The following is a 17,049-nucleotide window of genomic DNA, read 5'->3' as shown; positions in this document are numbered from 1 at the left end:
CCCAAGACCTTGGCAGTCGAGCCTAGGTCTCTTAAGACCGCGCCTAAGATCTCAGAGCCTGTGCTCATATATTCAGCTACTGTGCTCGAGTGTTGATAGAAAACTTGTACATGCTAGTTGATGAATGCAGGATCTTAACAAAGGATCTCCCTCGTGTTTAGAGAATCGAATTAATGTGTTTGATCCGTTGACCAAGTCGGGGGATTAATGGGCTGCATCATACTCTTATTTTTTACTCTCTTTATACATTGTAATATCTTATTATGTCTCGAATTTAAATAGAGCAGCTCTCTATGAACTTGTAATTAGTAGAGGATTCAAATTCGAGACTCGTTAGTAATGAAATCATCTCATTAGAAAAAATCGAAGATCCAAAGAATGTCAGCTCAATGAAACTTAATCCGACCGAAATATGCCTCCACCCATCAGGTAAGATTATGAATAAATTGCCTTAATCTCTACTATTTAAAAAGGCAACTACAACGAGAATTTCAATATCAAGTGATTCGACTTTCAATTTTTCTAACCAAGTCACTAAACTTGAAGTTTATGACTTTTCTTATGAGCAATGAGATTTCTCGACACAACTACTACACAATTTTTTTTCATATTGAAACTCTTGGTGGTACCAACCAATACGTCAGCTCAGTTACCCGGATATGGAAGTAGACGAATTTGGTTAGAAAATTCATGCAAGTTCAAGGACTTGGTTAAGCAAATTAAAACTTCTAAGGGCCATTAGGAAAAATACACAAATAATTTAATACGCAAGCATGTGTAGCTCTTATGTAATACGAATAGTGCATTCTCTTGAGGAAAATAAATGCAAGTTTTCCTTTTCAAACGACGCAAAATAATCTCAAAAAATATCGAATTTTCACGAAATAAATGGAGTATAAATACGATATACTTTACACGTCGCATTAATATTTGTTTTTCCCCTTATATATAACTCTAAAATCATTAGACACTGAAATCCTTAACACTAAAATCTTTTGAACACATTTTAATCCTATGAACACAGGTATCATACTTAAGAATTTTCTGAAAATATGCTCAAAAGATTTCTGCATGATAAGAAAAAGAAACTGATGGTAAGGAACATTTCCGAAACCTCCAGTTACAAAGCATAGTATCTCGAAATCAAAGGGTGTTTTGAAGCTACAAGTTACAAGCTACAACAAAGAGAAAAGGTTGCAAGATGGCTTTATAATGTTTTCAATGAAAACTGTGTCATGTTGGGAATGTAGTCCCAGCTTTACCCAAACTGATAGGTGCCATTTCATGAGCATGTCGAGTGATCAACCGAACTCTAAAACTAGGAACAAATTTGAGAAACACCCCGACCATTAGGGACCGTTCCTCACAGAGTCCGTCCAATGCTACCCTCAGACATTGAAAGGAAAGCTTCACATCATGTAAGTATCATGCTCGACAGAGGATGGATCTCGAGCACGTAATTTGTTACACAAAGCTTTCATGATCAAAATCATAGACCATATTCTCACAATAGCGGTGTAAGACTAACAGGAGATTTAAGGCACTTAAGATCATTCAAACAGCAGCTGGTGCACAATTGCGAGGTGAATACCCGACTGCCAGCAATTATGGTTTCCATCGTCAGATCATCTTCACAAGCACATTTCCTCTCAAAGGTGCGCATTTTCCCCAGTGGAAAAGCCTGCTTAAAAGAGGAGAGGGATCATCTTACTTGCAGTCTCTTCCTCCAATACAGGATATGAGGGTCCAAGAAACTCAGTGCAATGGCTTCTCTGTCTGTTCGCGATTGATACAATAAAAGAGGATCACAACAGATTGCTGCAAGATGAAACAGTATTTGCAAGACAAATAAAGATGTTGCATTCTTACAGATGTGATCCAGGTCAAAGAAATTGTGGTCATTAGTGTTTTTCTGATATTTATTTACAAGGTTCTCAACAAAAGTTGTAAGAGATTACGTATGCCGAATTGAGGAGAACCCTATTTATGCTATGTACTAAATTACATAGAACAAAAAATGTACCTAAATGGACCGAAAGGGTACCCTTTTTCATCCGCTTAGAGTTTGATAACCCATGGGACCTTGAAGTTTATCTTCTCTAGTGTCATTCCTTCCCATCATGGATGGAATCCAAGGAAACAATTTTCCTAGCTCCTTGCTGATTGTATTTGGCCTCAGTTGCTTATCATCGATACCATATTTAGCTCTTTCAACCGCTTCCATAATATCCTCCCTTAACACCGTTTCACCGCCTGCAAATTTCCAGATAACCATATATCCCTAATCATCACTTCAGTGTTCACACTTCATGAGATGAGACAAACGCAACAGATAAAGAGAAAAACAGGGCTTTCAAATAGGTAAAAGCAGTTTTCATTAACGAACACATAATCAATATGCCTGAGCCAAGTTACTCAACTTTCAAAGTCCCTTCTTCAGTTTTTGTTTGAAAAAAAGTTTTCAAGATGATTATCTGGTTAAGCAATAGCATGGCAAAAATTGTATAGCAATTCTTTCGACGCACCTCTACGAGCGGCAAGCAGAGCCGCTTCATTCACAATATTTGCAAGATCCGCCCCCACAAATCCCGGAGTGAGAGAAGCTACTAGATCACAGATAAGCTCAATGTCTTCCTCAAGAGGAACTCCTCTCAGATGTACACCCAAAATCCTTCTCCTTCCTTCCTCATCTGGCTCTCCCACAAGAACTTTTCTCGAGAAGCGACCAGGACGGCAGAGAGCCGGGTCTAATGCTTCAGGTCTGTTGGTTGCTGCAAGAACAATCACTTTCGTGTCTGACTCAAATCCATCCATTTCTGTCAGCAGCTACAGATATAAAATGTCTTTAGAATCCAGTTAAAACTAAGGAAGCAATAAAACTAAATATACTTCTATGTAGAATCCAATATTTGCACAACGAAAATTCTGCCATTCAATAGGCCCATGGAAGAATGATGATACTAAACAAGAGTAGCAAAAGTTCAGCAATACAGGGTCTCTCGTCATTTTCCAATGTATTGCATGACTAATCACCTTCACCAGTGAAAGCTTGACATTAGAAGTCAGCCTCATATAGCTGACCTGACAGCATACTTACTACCCTTAACTTCTCTGGTGTTAATTGCAAATTAAGATAACTGAAGATATTCTGAAAAGTTCTATAGCTAAGTAACCTGGTTCAATGTTTGGTCGCGTTCATCATTGAAGCTTCTACCACGCTTTCCTCCGACAGCGTCCAGTTCATCAATAAAAATTATCGATGGGGAACATTTTCTCGCAGCAGTAAACAAGTCTCTGATGCGAGCAGCTCCTCTTCCAACAAACAACTCCACAAACTCGCTCGCAGAAACAGTGAAAAACGGTACTCCGGCTTCTCCCGCAACCGCACGGGCCAGCAATGTCTTCCCAGTTCCAGGAGGACCCACCAGCAGCACCCCTCTGGGCAACTTAGCCCCTAGCCTTTTATAGTTAATTGCTCCTTGAAGGCAGGAGACTATCTACAAGTTAGACAGATGAGACACAACATAAGTTTGACATAAACCAGATCCCACATGTAGCAAAAGACAGCCACAAGTAAGTAGCTTAAGCAATAAGCAGTGAGAACACTGATATGTCTGGAAAGTTTAAGGTCCGACCAGTATTTCATACATAAAAGCTATCAAGTAAATGAGCTACTATACCACTTCGGGCAAAATGACAGAAGAACCTTTCCCAGAATGTTTATTAGTCAAACCAACATGAATTACCAGAAAAGACATGGAAAAGGACTAGCCTTTAATTCCATCCCTTTTTAAGACAACAAACAACACAGAACATCAAGGGAACCAAGCTTCTATGAGCTCCAAGCCTAACTCCATTCAGAAAATCCAAGGCACCAAAGTAAGTTCTATAGGTTCCATTCCATCATAACTTTAGAGTGCTCATTACCCAAAGACATGGCTTTGAGTTCCAAAAGATGGTCAGTATAAATGACCATCAAGCTTCAAAGAGAAAAGGAACCTTAAGAAATTCATTTACATCTTTCACTGGTTTGAGATAGACCCCAAGTTACAAGTCTATCAGGATACGAACTTGAAGTAATGTCCATATCTATGGACATAAGTATGGCATAAGTTCTCCTCAATGAAATTGACCTCCTGTGTTCTGGATCACAGTAATCAAGAACACCTCTAGATATATCAAGTTTAACAAAAGCTAGATACCCAAGTTGCGTAATTAGGCAAGTCTATGCTAACTTTCCGATCCCAGACATCAACAATGTAATGCTGAAAATTGACTGGTCAATCAAACTGTTATATTTTAATTGCCACTCATTAACTTAGCATTAGCAACTTTTGTCAGGAACAGACTGTTGTAAAGTCCTTCAGTAAAGAGCCATCACGTCAATGGCTCTCCACCAATGTTATCCATTTGGGATAAGCCATTTAATCTTGTGTTTAGGAACATATTTAAACAAGCTGAACAATTCAGAAGTGTACGTTCTACAGTTGTAGAACAAGTGAAACCTTGTCATTGTGTTTTCCTGTGCAGTATATTGTGAAATGAAGGGTTTCTCACAGCCATCAAGGCCATTCTGTTCTGTGACTGGTGTCTGAGCAGGACAAAAACAATGACGACACCATAAGTAAGGGTGGACAAATATCCAATTATAAGCCAAATTAAAAAGCAATAATAATACATGTCCCAGAGAGAACAGCTTACCTCCATAAGCTCAACCTTAGCAGCGTCAACACCCTCGACATCATCGAAGTTGACTGTCTGATTATTAGGCCGCCTCTTTTTTGCGGGGCTATTAGCAGCAGAAAGTTGTCGATAAAGAAGCCACATTAATGGAGTCAAAGGAATCCACAATGATATTATCGTTATCAAGGTACTCCTGACAGACATCAACACCGACTGAGGGGCTGAGCTATACATTGTTCCTTTATCTCTCATCAAACTTAGAAGAAACTTTTCATCGTGATCAATCTTCCGAGTGGAATATTGCCACTGTGGCATAGCAGCACGTGCTCTCAGCAATTTCTTAGGCATGCTTGCACCAATCATCTTGCCAGCTGGAACAACTTCCTTCTTTTCAGTTATATCACCCCCGGTTCCAATTGGAGAATTACTCTCTGTTGACTTTTCCTCAGGAAATTTATCATTTACATGACTTCCCGAGCTCGTGTTGTAATATATCCGACGAGACCCTTCTTCGAGCAAAACCTTAGTAACATTGCCATTGTGAAGGCTCATAATCAAGTCTGAGTAGGGAACAAGTTTTGGAGATGGCAAAGCTGTTACTTTCAGAAAAATATAACAAAGACCCAATGCTACAGAAACTGAAGCTGAAAGAGTCACTCTCTTCAAATTCTTTCTCAAGAACACCCCCAAATCATTCAACATGGACATAGCCGAGACCCTCTTAAATCTCGAGGCCAACAACCGAAATCTTGGGCGCAATCTTAGCGAGAATTTCCTCCTAATACCTCTTCTTCTTTTCCTCACGTAACCCCGCTCAATATCAATAAATTCATCGCTCCCGGGCTCAATTCTACTTCTACAGGACAATCCAGGGGGCGACTCAGAACCGCCACGAAACCTTAAAGGCCGATTCCAATCATGTCTAGAGAGCTTTCGTATCGAGTTAACATTACACGACGACCCATGTTCGAATTTGCACAAAGTTCGGAACTTCACCAGAGGAAACAGAGCAAGACCGCCGCGAACGCTCCGTTGCGCGCAAGAACTGGCCTTTCCAACCCGAACGCCCAGGAGTTCTCGAGACTTGAAGAACCCATTATTGCAAATGACAGAAAGACAAGCCATGTCCTAGCGTACACCGAGAATGTCTACCTACACATCGTTTCCGACGCCATCTGCAATTTTACCAAAGTGGAGGAACACAAACTGCGGCAAAAAAGTGGGAGGTCAACATCATCTACGGAGGAGAAGGATGGAATGAACCTTGAAAGTGACTGATAATGGTGGGTTTTGGGGATTACCAAAAGGAAGGAATGAATCTGAAATCACCTTGCTCTCATCGGTCCGAGGAAAGGGAAATCGAGAAATGAGCATGAGAGTTGGGACTTCTCGGGCTGAGGGACACCGGCTGTGTTACCCGCCGGGAGCAGTCAGGGGATAAGAAACGGCGGAGCGTTTTGCCGAAGTATTGGGCGTGGTGGGAAATCGAAGATGTATTTTAATTAAGGGATAATACAACGAAAAATTCTAAATTTGTATATTTGTGATAAATTCACCACAAATTAATTTTTTGATCACCAAAAACTTCAAAATGACAAATTTACCGTTCATTTGTTTTTAATAAATTTTAGTCAAATTGCTAAGTTAAATGGCACGTTGCAATTGATGGATGTACCAGATTTGGATTTTACCCTTTTTTGTCATCAGTTTGTGATTTTTCATGATATTAATGCAATTTACGGAAATTAACATAGGGTAAATTTATCGCAAATGTACCAGTTTGAAGTTTTTAATAATCAAAAATTTAGTTTGAGATAAATTTAACACAGGCGCACCAGTTTAGAGTTTTTCCTGGTATTAACCCTTTAATTAATTGGTGTGCTTTTCATCTCTTTTGATTTTCAACAAAAAAAAAAGTTAGTGCATTGCGTGGACATACTTTTTCATTTTTATTTTTATTTTTATTTTTGAAAGTTTAGGACATGAGGAGTTTACCCCATGCCAAAGCTATTGCATACAATAAGCAAACGCTAGAGGTACTTCTGAAATTATTTTATTAAATTATGTGAAGCCAAAGATATGATTATTTGAGTTAAGTAGTTCATAAAAGTCTGTCACATCACTTAGTATATCAATTTAGCGAATGAATTTTAGTCCATGTAACATCGTTCTATCTTCATTAGGACAAGTAACTCATCTTGTTGGCACTATGTCCGGAAGAAACGGTAAAATGTGAAAAAGCAAGGTAGAATGCACGCCCCGTGAACGGCGACACGAATTCGAAACACCAAATTAGCAATTTAAGACAAGTGGCAACGTGGAATATATGGCTTATTCTATAAAAAGCGATGCTAGGCACACTAAGACTAGTCTACTTAGTATATTTTCTTTTTTTTTTGGTCAAAGTCTACTTAGTATATTGCTCATGAAGAATAGGCGACACATCAATTTGCTTCGAGGACTAAATTGAAAAACCACATAGAAATAAGGGGTCTAAAATTGGAATTAGCCGCAAATACCGTGCCGGAGAAATATATTAAAAAAAATCTTCTTTTCTGGACCGAATTAATGAGAACGAGCCAATCGCCATTTGTGGCATATCCGCAACAGAACGAAAGCGAAAGGGAAAGCGAAGGGAAGAAGCTTGCCATTTCGGAAGCAGTCCCATGATACTATTCAATGCTCCTTAGCTGTTCGTCCTCATTTCCGCCCCTTCCTCAGTCTCGATTCGACCCGGCACTGGGTTCGACGATCTGATCCGCGGATCACACTCGCGGGGCCTGTCGACGGGCGAAGGATCTCCGACACCCAGGTTTGTGTTCGCGGAAATTGTTGAGCTTTTCGTGTTTTAATGCGCTGATTCGCCTTATGATTTTCGTGGGATGCTTTGGAGGTGTTGTGTTGAGTCTAATACGATGAAAGGGGTCTTTTTTTTCTTTGGGTTTTTTTGGGTTGTAGTTGTTTGTCCATGGGGGGGTTGAAATTTGAGGTGACGATCGACGGGTTCGTTTGTGCTGGCACTGATGCGGGCTTCTGTCCTGTTGTGGCGTGAGCTGATAGGAATTTCGCTCTGAATATTGCTATTGCCTCCTGGGTTTGTTTTCTCTGCCTGGAGTTTGAGAACTTTATGGTGTTCCGCTGGTTGTCTCGGCTCCGGTTTCTGTAAGTTGGGTTCCTGATATTGTCGATGTTAGTAGTGTTTCTGAGCTTCTGCAGCTACTGGTGATCTGCCCCTGATCCTCCATTTTGTATGTTGCATTTGATGCTGTTCTGATGCTTTAGTTTGATGTTGGTATCTCGGTTTGATTAGTTTGTAATTGGGCTCCGCTTTTCTCGTCCGGTTTGTAGACTTGCAGGGCCGGGAGGCCCTTTTTATCTTCGTGATGATATGTTGGTCAATCTTATGTCATGCTTTACCCATAAGATTTTGCGTTTTCCTTTCCCAGGTCTTGAGAGATGACCATGTCGGAGAAGAAGATTGGTCCGTGGTATGTCTGTTGACACTGTGGAGCTTCGCTTTGGCATTTGAGATGGAAAAGAAACGAATAGACGATTACGAAGTGGGGCCACTACCTTCACCGAGACCGTTGGACAGATTTGGTTTTGTCAAGCAGGATGTAAGTAGCTCTCCTGAAGGCATAAACAAGGGGAAGTCAAAGGATGAGTTTGAAAGGTATGATTTTTATTCCATTCAACAGGTTTGATGGATCATTTAATAAAAAGCAGTGTGATCATGAGAATCTGCCAAATGAATTTCTCTGTTCTCAGGGAGGAAAGAAGGGTTAGGAAATGGAGGAAGATGATTGGGGTTGGAGGTAGTGATTGGAAACATTACGTTAGGAGGAAACCTCATGTGGTAAAAAGACGTATAAGGAAAGGAATTCCAGACTGTTTGAGGGGTCTCGTCTGGCAGCTGATATCGGGAAGTCGTGATCTTTTGCTAATGAACCCTGGGGTTTATGAGGTGATCATTCCTCTGTGCTTGTTTCTGCTTAAATTATATCCAAGTGTATGTGTATTCCTTTTTGGAACTCTAAGCATTTTCATGCTAAATAAACCGTGAGTCTACTAAATTTCCGTTGAATTCTTAAGCATGCCATAGATTACTAAGCAATGCATCATTCTGAAGTTTTTATGTGTACATTGGGAAACAGAAGGAGGGAGGGAGGTTTAATGGAATTTTAATGACATACAGCAAGCCTGCAGTTTAAATATATTAAGTTCCTTAAAATGGCAAATATAGTCCTTTTCCAGAAGTTGTTGATTTTTTTCTGACTCAAATTAATTTCCTACATTTTCCACCCAATATCAAGCAAGGCCACTGTCATGCTGATACAACCGTGTATTTTGCAGCAATTGGTGATATACGAGACATCAGCTTCAGAGCTGGACATAATTCGTGATATTTCTAGAACCTTCCCTTCCCATGTTTTCTTTCAACAGAGGCATGGACCAGGTCAGAGGTCCCTGTATAATGTTCTGAAGGCATATTCTGTCTATGATAGAGACGTTGGATATGTTCAGGTTTGAATTTTTGTTGTTTGAGTATATGGCTTGTTTTGTTTTGCTTTAAAGTGGCCAACATTATTAGTTGAAATGCAGGGCATGGGCTTTGTAGCTGGGCTATTGCTTCTCTATATGAGTGAAGAAGATGCATTTTGGTTATTGGTGGCATTACTGAAAGGAGCTGTTCATTCTCCAATGGAAGGCTTGTATACGGTACTTCTTTGTTGCTTGAGATACCCACTTTGGCGTGTTCAACATAGAAAGTGCTAGCTTCTGTTTATTTACGTCTTACAGCTGCTTTTTATCCTATCTAGGACTAAGCAGAATCTAAAAACTACTGTTGCCCATCTTAGACAATGAACCGCAGCTATCTGGTTGAAGCATAACCGCTTTGCGTAGCTCATGTTGTCTAGCTGTGTGACCATTTTCCTTTCTTTGGATGAGTAAACTGAATGATTAGTGGTCACAATCCGAAAGCAAACCCCCTTCCTCCGCACCTACTGTTGCAAATGATTTTCCTTTCCTGTGCTTGTTGTGTCTCAAATCATGGTCTCTCCTGTTCTCCCGCACAAGCCTGTGAACTGGTATGCTCGCATTGCGCTAGCAATAGGCATGCACATAGCTCAAACGTACAATAAGTATGCACCTGGCAAAGCGATACTCATGATTGCACCTTAAGCACAAAAGGAAAGTTGGACATTTTGGTGACTTTAGTATTCCCATCCCTCGGATAGTAAACTTTGAGTCCTAACTGCAAATTCAAGATTAGCAGTTCTGAAGCCCATAAATTACTCGTGACTTCAACTGGACCCTGCAAGGCTGGAATGCTATATGGAAGGCAACTATGAAAATGAGGGAAACATCTAATTATTTAATTACAAAATAAACAAAAATGGTTAAGTATAATCCTTCAACATGGATGTGGAGGTGGCTATAAATGCTCTATGTTGTAGGAAATTGAACACCTCATCCTTTGGTCAGCACTATATGCCTCTCTATTCTTTGTGTGGATTGTTGGTTTTTCTTAGCATATGGTTGCTTTATTGTCTTTATTCTCATCAAAATTAGTTTTCTTAGATAGGCTGTACCACTGACTCTGGTCAGAAGCAGCCGTCTCTTAAACATGAGGTTGCTAATTAAGATTGTAAGAACAAATTATTAGGAGTTTTTTCTCTTGCTTCTTTCATCATTCCGATGTAAAGAAGTAATATATTACTTCTGCATGGTTTAGATTAATGCATTCCTCATTCATTTCTTTAGTTTGCTGCTTCTTTCTAGTTTTGATAGAACATCACAAGAAGAATGTATGTTCAATGACTAGTTAAATTGCCTATTTTCATGTGGCCCCCAGAAAAAAAAAAAGAAAAAGAATTGCTTATTTTCCATTGTTGGTCCGGGCTTTGATTCAAATCCTGACTAGGATGAAGAAAATTTCAGTACTCTTAGTCTCTGAGAACTACTCTTTTGATGACATTGTTAGGTGGGACTGCCATTGGTTCAACAGTATCTCAATCAGTTTGATCACTTGGTGAAAGAACACTTGCCAAAGCTGGGGGACCATTTTACTCAAGAAATGATAAATCCCAGTATGTATGCAAGTCAATGGTTCATCACAGTGTTCGCGTACTCTTTCCCATTTCACCTGGCTCTTCGAATCTGGGATGTTTTTCTCTTTGAGGTTGGTAGTTGGCAAAATTAACATTATTTCCTCTTTGAAAGCACCGTTATGTTGTTGGAAATTCTTAGACAATTGTGTATTTTTTGAACAGGGTGTCAAAATTGTCTTCAAAGTTGGTTTGGCTTTGTTGAAGTATTGTCATGACGAGTTGGTCAGTATCTAAGCATTTACCTCCCCCAATGCTGTTAGTTTCTGCATACTGATGAGGAAAATTTCTTGTTTGTCAGGTCCAATTACCATTTGAGAAACTCATTCATGCTTTGCGTAACTTCCCTGAGCATGCGATGGATCCAGATACATTATTACCGATGGCTTATTCGATCAAGGTTTTGACTTGCCAATGCTCATTGTTTCTTCTGGTCATGTCAACTTTTGCAGTCGCAGATTTCATTTTTAAAAAAAAGGCTTGTTACTACGGTGACACTGCAGGATCTTTTTGCTTCAGGAATCATCATTGTCTGACTATTTGGTCTGTGCCTCACTTATTAAGAGAGTTGAATCCGAGGGACAAGATATCAATTTCTTTTAAATAGATGGTTCTTCAGTTTCGTTCTTAATGAAAATCTTAATCTTCAATTCAACTTGAAATAGAGATTATTGATCTTGTTCGCTTATATGTTGACATGACCAAATTCAAGACTATAAATGCTTTGAAAGTTGTATGGTTTTGTCGGCTGAGGCCTCAAGTGCTTCTTAGATGTTTGTGATTGATTCTTGTTCCACCTCTCTTATATAGATCTTTGTGGATGATCAGGTAGCAAAACGTTTGGATGAATTGAAGGAGGAGTATGAGAGGAGGAATGGAAAAGCACTTAAATCTGCTGAGAGTACTACTAAACAGGATCACAGTGAAGGTTTCTCCTCGTAGATACACAAGACAGAACTTGCTCATTCACATGGAAGAGATTCTCTTTGTTCTATTTTTCCTGGGCAATGATGTCACAGGAATTCCAAATATGACCCAACCCTGCCACTTGATGTACATAGTTTCATTCTCGGATCAACCTGAAGTTTGGCATTGAAATTGTCTCACACCCCATTAATAAAAGCTCATGGCAGAGAAGCTTTCTCGGAGCGGGAATAAGATGGGGTCATGTGGTTCAGATGTTTGCTGATGTTATCCCAACTTGACACGAGAAGCTGTCATAGCTATTCGCCTGACTAGGATCCCATCTCATGTCTCCTGGAGCTCGTGCTAAGTTTGAGGCATTATAACCCAAGAGTAATAAAATTTTGGCAATCTTGTGGCTTAGGTTTCTTGTTTGCCCTTCATCTACAGCTTCAGTTTGATCCACAGGAGGTACCACGGTTGCTCCTGTGTGCTCGCTGCTTGGTGTGGCTAGATGGTCTGTTGTTTGCCAAAATCATCCAAGTGATCCCCCCATCTCTCTCTGTATTTTCTTGCTTCGATAGCTTGTCTTAACTGCGTAATTTCGTCTGGGATTGCTCCTCTGTACACATTGGTGCTAGCAAACATAGAAGGGTGTATAGACCACTGTTCTCTCTCTTAATATCTTTGAAATTATGTATATATTTTTCAGTACTATATGCTGATGAATGCAAGAATCCGATAAATTTATCGCATATTTGCTTATCAGTTGATGTGGCTCATGAAAACGTATGTAAGACTATGGAAGTATGAGAAAGATGTTTAATGTGTAATTTGTATCTTGTCGTTCCAGATCAACTTTCAAGGTAAAAAAAAGTTTGAAGAAGCACTAAACGCAATTCAGTTTTGATTCGATTCTTTTTCCGGGCCGTTTAACAATTCGATATGGTTTGTAAGTTTCCATAACAGAAGTTATTTAGTTCAGTTCGATTGGGCATCAAGGAGAAACGGGCTTGATCTTCACTCTAAATAGGTAATCGCGACGTGCTCTCTTTATAAGAACAGAAGGGGAAATAAATTTCTTTTGGTGTCGACAGAAAATTTCATCGTACTCAGTGAAATTGCAGATTATGTTCTACCCCACATTCTGCCTAAATCAAGATACATGGATCGCAGATTAGCAAGACCTTATAGGATAGAGAAAGGATCACCAAAATCGATTATTTTACAAGTTCGTGAATCACCAGCACGTGTAGGAAGTTCACTATGGAATGAACATATTTGAAAAATGGACAATGACACAAATGGTCCTTAAACTTTGATCTAATGTAACGTGATCTCTGAATTTTTAATTTGTTTAACGTGATCCCTAAATTTTAGCTCAACGTGCAATGTGGTCCCTCAACTTTTTATTTGTTCAATGTGGTATTTGAACTGTTGGTACATGTTCAGTGTAATCCGTGAACTACATAAAAATATTTAATGTAGTCCTAGAACTATATTAAAACTTGAGGGATGACATTGAACAAATTAAAATCTCATAGATCGCATTGCATATTAGCCAAAGCTCAGGGACCATTGGCATTATTTTTCGGAAAAAGTGTTGAAAAGTCCTAAACTTTTTGCATTTATGCCAATTTAGTCATAAACCTTTTTTTGTGCCAATTCAATCCTAAATCATTTTGTCTTTGTGCCAATTCAATCTTTCCAGCTAATTTTGATCGGATTTTGCTAACGTGGATGCTAGCCAGCTTATGTGGCACCGCCATCGATGACGTGGATAATTTTTAATATTTTCAAATTTTTTTTAAAAAAAATTTTCTGTTCCTTTCTTCTTCCTCCCTGGAGGCCAGGGTCGGCGAGGCACGCCCGCAACATCACGGCCACTGGCGAAGGCCCAAGCCCTCATAGGCGGGGCTTGACCCTAGCCAGCCCAGCGCGAGGCCGCCCTTGCGGCCATTTGACCTTGCCGGATGGTCGCGAGGGAGGCCTCGCACTGGGCTGGCGAGGGTCGAGCCCCGCCGGCCATGGGCGAGGGTCGAGCCCCGCTGGCCATGGGCGAGGCCCATCCTCGCCGTATTCGACGTGGTTGTGCCTCGCCCAGCCGCTGGCAGAGGCCGCGAGGTCGAAGGCCACGACCTCACATCCACTGGCGAGGGTAGGTCGGCTGGAAGAAAAAAGGAAAAGAAAAAAATATTCGAAAAATATTAAAATATTATTAAAAGTTATTCACGTCATCGCCGGCGGTACCGCGTAAGCCGTCCGGCGTCCACGTCAACAAAATCTGGTCAAAATTAGCCAGAAAAGACTGAATTTGTACAAAAATAAATGGTTTAAGATTGAATTGGCACTCAAAAAAGGCTTAAAGACTAAATTGAAATCAATGCAAAATGTATAGGATTTCTATGAAACTTTTCCCCGTTATTTCCCCTTCGAAGAATTGCCATCATCTGTATGAATCGAGAGAGTTCGTGGTTTTCTCCCTCAAAAAAGCTCCGGTGTCGGTTCATTTCGCGGGCTCAACTCTCTCCCGTTCCTTAGCCCTGGCGGAAAAGATTTGAACCCTTTAGGATGATCGCGTGATCGCTGCTGCTAGCTCTTCGTTGTAAGACAAGACAGCCACTCTCTCTCTCTCTCTCTCTCTCTGTTCTGTGTCTGATTCTGCTTCCTGCGGAAATGTTGGGTTTGATTTCTTCAAACACAGAAACCCAACTCGTGCAAAGCATTTGCGGACTCATAGTCAAAGGTCAGTGGAACTGTCCCTTCCACTCGAAGCTCTCTTCAGTTCTCACCTCCGCCATCATCCACCAAGTCCTCCTCAACCTCTCCTTCCACTGTCACAATCCTTCCCATCTGTTGGCATTCTTCAAGAACGCGGAATCGATGCCCAGGTACAAGCACTCTCTGCAATCCTCGTGGACCATGATCCACATCCTCGCCAGGCACAGACACTTCAAGAGTGCCCAGGACCTGCTCGAGAAAATTGCTACCCGAGATTTCTTGTCCTCCCCTTCGGTTTTGGGAGCTCTGGTGAGGGCGCATGATGACCCGGATGCGAATTCGCAGGTTTTCAGCTGGCTGGTGATAGTTTATGCGAATTCCAGGATGACCCAGGATGCGGTTCAGGTGTTCGAGCACATGAGAGTATGCGGGCTTAAGCCGCATCTGCATGCCTGCACTGTGTTGTTAAGTTCTTTGGCGAAGGATAGATTGGCTGATATGGTGTGGAAATTATACAAGAAAATGGTTAGACTCGGGGTTGTTCCGAATATTCATATATATAACGTGCTGATTCATGCTTGTTGCAAGTCCGCGGACACGGAGAAGGCGGAAAAGATATTGATTGAAATGGAATCTAAATGTGTTCATCCTGACCTTTTCACGTACAATACGTTGATAGCGTTGTACTGCAAGAAGGGCATGCATTATGAAGCTCTATGTGTTCAAGATAGAATGGAAAGAGGGGGAGTAAGTCCTGATATTGTGACCTATAACTCTCTTATATATGGACTTTGTAGGGAAGGCAGGATGAGAGAAGCTGTGAGATTTTTTAGGGAAATCAAAGGTGTTACGCCTAATCATGTGACATATACAACCTTAATTGATGGGTATTGCAGAATAAATGACCTCGAAGAGGCTTTAAGGCTGCGAGAGGTGATGGTGGCCAAAGGTCTGTATCACGGTGTTGCAACGTACAATTCCATCCTGCGTAAGTTATGTGAAGAAGGTAGAATGAGGGATGCCAACAAGCTCTTGAGTGAGATGAGTGAGCAGAAAGTAGAACCTGATAATATTACGTGCAACACTTTGATTAATGCATACTGTAAGATAAGGGATATGAGGTCTGCATTGAAAGTGAGGAATAAGATGCTCGAGGCTGGACTGAAGTTGGACCAATTCACGTACAAGGCACTGATTCATGGTTTCTGCAAGGTTCAAGACATGCACAACGCAAAAGATTTCCTCATTAGCATGCTGAATGCTGGATTGTCTCCCAGCTACTGCACTTATTCCTGGCTTATAGATGGCTACTGCGACTTAAACGAGGAAGAGGCGATACTAGGACTCCCAAATGAACTTGCTAAGAGAGGTCTTTGTGTTGATGTTTCTCTGTACAGGGCGCTAATAAGGAGGTTCTGTAAAAGAGAGAAGATTGATTATGCTGAAAAAGTCTTTTCGATAATGAAAGAGAAGGGTATATCAGGAGATAGTGTTATATATAGTAGTCTAGCCTATGCCTACATGAAAGCAGGGAACGCTGCGGCCTCATCAGCCATGTTTGATGACATGTATAAGAGGAGGTTCATGATAACTTTAAAGATCTATAGAAGCTTAAATGCTTCCTGTGTAGGTGATGAAAACATCCTAAGGCTCTTTTGGAATGAGGTGGTTGGCAGAGGCCTAATGTCAAAAAGTAGTTTGAACGATATTCAACACTCTGATTGGCATTCATGAAGTAAGAGCATTAATTCTTGGTAAATTGATTATTTTTAGCTCTGCAATGTGAGTTGCTCAAACCACTAGTAAGTTGTGTAATGCAGCTCCAAACCTCTACGGAAAAGGAAAAGGTCCAGTGCAGGTTCTGTGCGCTGTCATTTTAGCTTTGGGATTGATTGAATGCCACAGCCCAATCAATTGCACAATGCTGTCTCCTCAAGAAGGTGTAGTATTTCTACTTGATGCTTTTCTGGCACACTGGCTTTTGTTTTGCATTGCTTGTAGTGAAGACTGCAGTAAGCAATACTATTTCAGTACTTAGTCTATGCCACCCGCGAACTATCAATTTAGTTGATTTAAAAGCTATACGTTGTTGCAGTTTCTTGTCACATAAGAGCAGCACCAAAGAGTTGGATATAGTTTGGGACGTCATCTTGACCCTGAAGACACAGACCACTGCCACGCCAATGTTCCTCGAGAATTTTCTAGAGGCAAGATACTGGTATCTTCAGGCCCTACATTTCCCAAGCAACCAAAGAAAAGACCAAGGAGACAACGACCAGTCCGGCAGCTATCTCTTGGCAAAGGCCAGTGCTGCCCAGCAGTAGTCCTGGCAGGCAGCAGAGCACGTGAAGAGAATGGCTTGTAGTGCTAAGGAAACTGTGAAGTCACACTTGGAATTGCTGGCAATGCCAACAAGGATGATGTGAGAATGCTATAGGGAATGATCTGCATATACTTATTAAGGGAAGTATCCAGTTACTGCCAAGTCTGTTGTATTTTACTTCGAATGAGTTGACATTCTGCATGTATGCCTTAGTTGATTTCAAATTATATAAGATTCTTCCCATACATTTCCACCCTAATTCCCCATCTTGCATCAAACTAGAGAAAAGAAAGAGCTGGAAGATGGATT

General features: G+C 40.7%; 3 protein-coding genes across 12 annotated transcripts; 2 read left to right on the top strand and 1 right to left on the bottom strand.

Annotated features, from left to right (window-relative positions):
• Positions 1 to 1,192: 1,192 nt before the first annotated feature.
• On the bottom strand, positions 1,193 to 6,144 carry LOC115684438 (probable inactive ATP-dependent zinc metalloprotease FTSHI 3, chloroplastic). 8 transcript variants are annotated; one of them, XM_056314166.1, is made up of 5 exons: positions 4,702 to 6,144; positions 3,174 to 3,497; positions 2,526 to 2,826; positions 2,024 to 2,253; positions 1,193 to 1,818 (listed from the first exon to the last, which is right to left on the bottom strand). In XM_056314166.1, the coding sequence occupies exons 1-4, from the start codon at positions 5,806 to 5,808 to the stop codon at positions 2,051 to 2,053; spliced, it is 1,935 nt and encodes a 644-aa protein (XP_056170141.1). In that variant the 5' UTR covers positions 5,809 to 6,144; the 3' UTR covers positions 1,193 to 1,818; positions 2,024 to 2,050. The 8 variants fall into 8 exon arrangements, with proteins under 8 accessions (XP_056170141.1, XP_030465032.2, XP_056170140.1 ...); XM_030609172.2 differs by having other exon boundaries at positions 1,193 to 1,776; XM_056314165.1 differs by having other exon boundaries at positions 1,193 to 1,772.
• Positions 6,145 to 7,269: 1,125 nt separating this feature from the next.
• LOC115684472 (uncharacterized) lies at positions 7,270 to 12,413 on the top strand. 2 transcript variants are annotated; one of them, XM_030609223.2, is made up of 9 exons: positions 7,270 to 7,495; positions 8,130 to 8,356; positions 8,452 to 8,647; positions 9,037 to 9,207; positions 9,286 to 9,402; positions 10,670 to 10,867; positions 10,959 to 11,018; positions 11,095 to 11,193; positions 11,622 to 12,413. In XM_030609223.2, exons 2-9 carry the CDS (start codon positions 8,214 to 8,216, stop codon positions 11,733 to 11,735), a joined length of 1,098 nt encoding a protein of 365 aa, XP_030465083.1. In that variant the 5' UTR covers positions 7,270 to 7,495; positions 8,130 to 8,213; the 3' UTR covers positions 11,736 to 12,413. The 2 variants fall into 2 exon arrangements, with proteins under 2 accessions (XP_030465083.1, XP_030465090.1); XM_030609230.2 differs by lacking the exon at positions 7,270 to 7,495 and adding an exon at positions 7,680 to 7,845.
• A 1,749-nt stretch (positions 12,414 to 14,162) lies between these two features.
• Positions 14,163 to 16,993, top strand: LOC115686763 (pentatricopeptide repeat-containing protein At5g38730). Of its 2 annotated transcripts, none has more exons than XM_056314170.1 (2): positions 14,163 to 14,301; positions 14,401 to 16,993. In XM_056314170.1, the coding sequence occupies exon 2, from the start codon at positions 14,580 to 14,582 to the stop codon at positions 16,149 to 16,151; it is 1,572 nt and encodes a 523-aa protein (XP_056170145.1). In that variant the 5' UTR covers positions 14,163 to 14,301; positions 14,401 to 14,579; the 3' UTR covers positions 16,152 to 16,993. The 2 variants fall into 2 exon arrangements, with proteins under 2 accessions (XP_056170145.1, XP_056170144.1); XM_056314169.1 differs by having other exon boundaries at positions 14,178 to 16,357; positions 16,513 to 16,993.
• The last annotated feature ends 56 nt before the right edge of the window (positions 16,994 to 17,049 follow it).

This window comes from Syzygium oleosum, unplaced genomic scaffold (genome assembly GCF_021117445.2).
Source record: "Syzygium oleosum isolate NSW1041296 unplaced genomic scaffold, Sole_v2.1 Sole_v2.08, whole genome shotgun sequence".
NCBI classification, from domain to species: domain Eukaryota; kingdom Viridiplantae; phylum Streptophyta; class Magnoliopsida; order Myrtales; family Myrtaceae; genus Syzygium; species Syzygium oleosum.
The sequence above is the reverse complement of the archived record's forward strand: the minus strand, read 5'-3'. Positions and strand labels throughout refer to the sequence as shown.

What these genes read in the sequence shown, in the direction of transcription:
- LOC115684438 (XM_056314166.1), bottom strand. Translation starts at nt 5,808, where the DNA reads ATGGCTTGTCTTTCTGTCATTTGCAATAATGGGTTCTTCAAGTCTCGA. An exon ending in CTAAGGTTGAGCTTATGGAG is followed by an intron (nt 3,498 to 4,701) that starts GTAAGCTGTTCT and finishes TCTAACTTGTAG; the next exon opens with ATAGTCTCCTGCCTTCAAGG. An exon ending in GCGACCAAACATTGAACCAG is followed by an intron (nt 2,827 to 3,173) that starts GTTACTTAGCTA and finishes TTATATCTGTAG; the next exon opens with CTGCTGACAGAAATGGATGG.
- LOC115684472 (XM_030609223.2), top strand. Translation starts at nt 8,214, where the DNA reads ATGGAAAAGAAACGAATAGACGATTACGAAGTGGGGCCACTACCTTCA. An exon ending in GAGACGTTGGATATGTTCAG is followed by an intron (nt 9,208 to 9,285) that starts GTTTGAATTTTT and finishes GTTGAAATGCAG; the next exon opens with GGCATGGGCTTTGTAGCTGG. An exon ending in GGGATGTTTTTCTCTTTGAG is followed by an intron (nt 10,868 to 10,958) that starts GTTGGTAGTTGG and finishes TTTTTTGAACAG; the next exon opens with GGTGTCAAAATTGTCTTCAA.
- LOC115686763 (XM_056314169.1), top strand. Translation starts at nt 14,373, where the DNA reads ATGTTGGGTTTGATTTCTTCAAACACAGAAACCCAACTCGTGCAAAGC.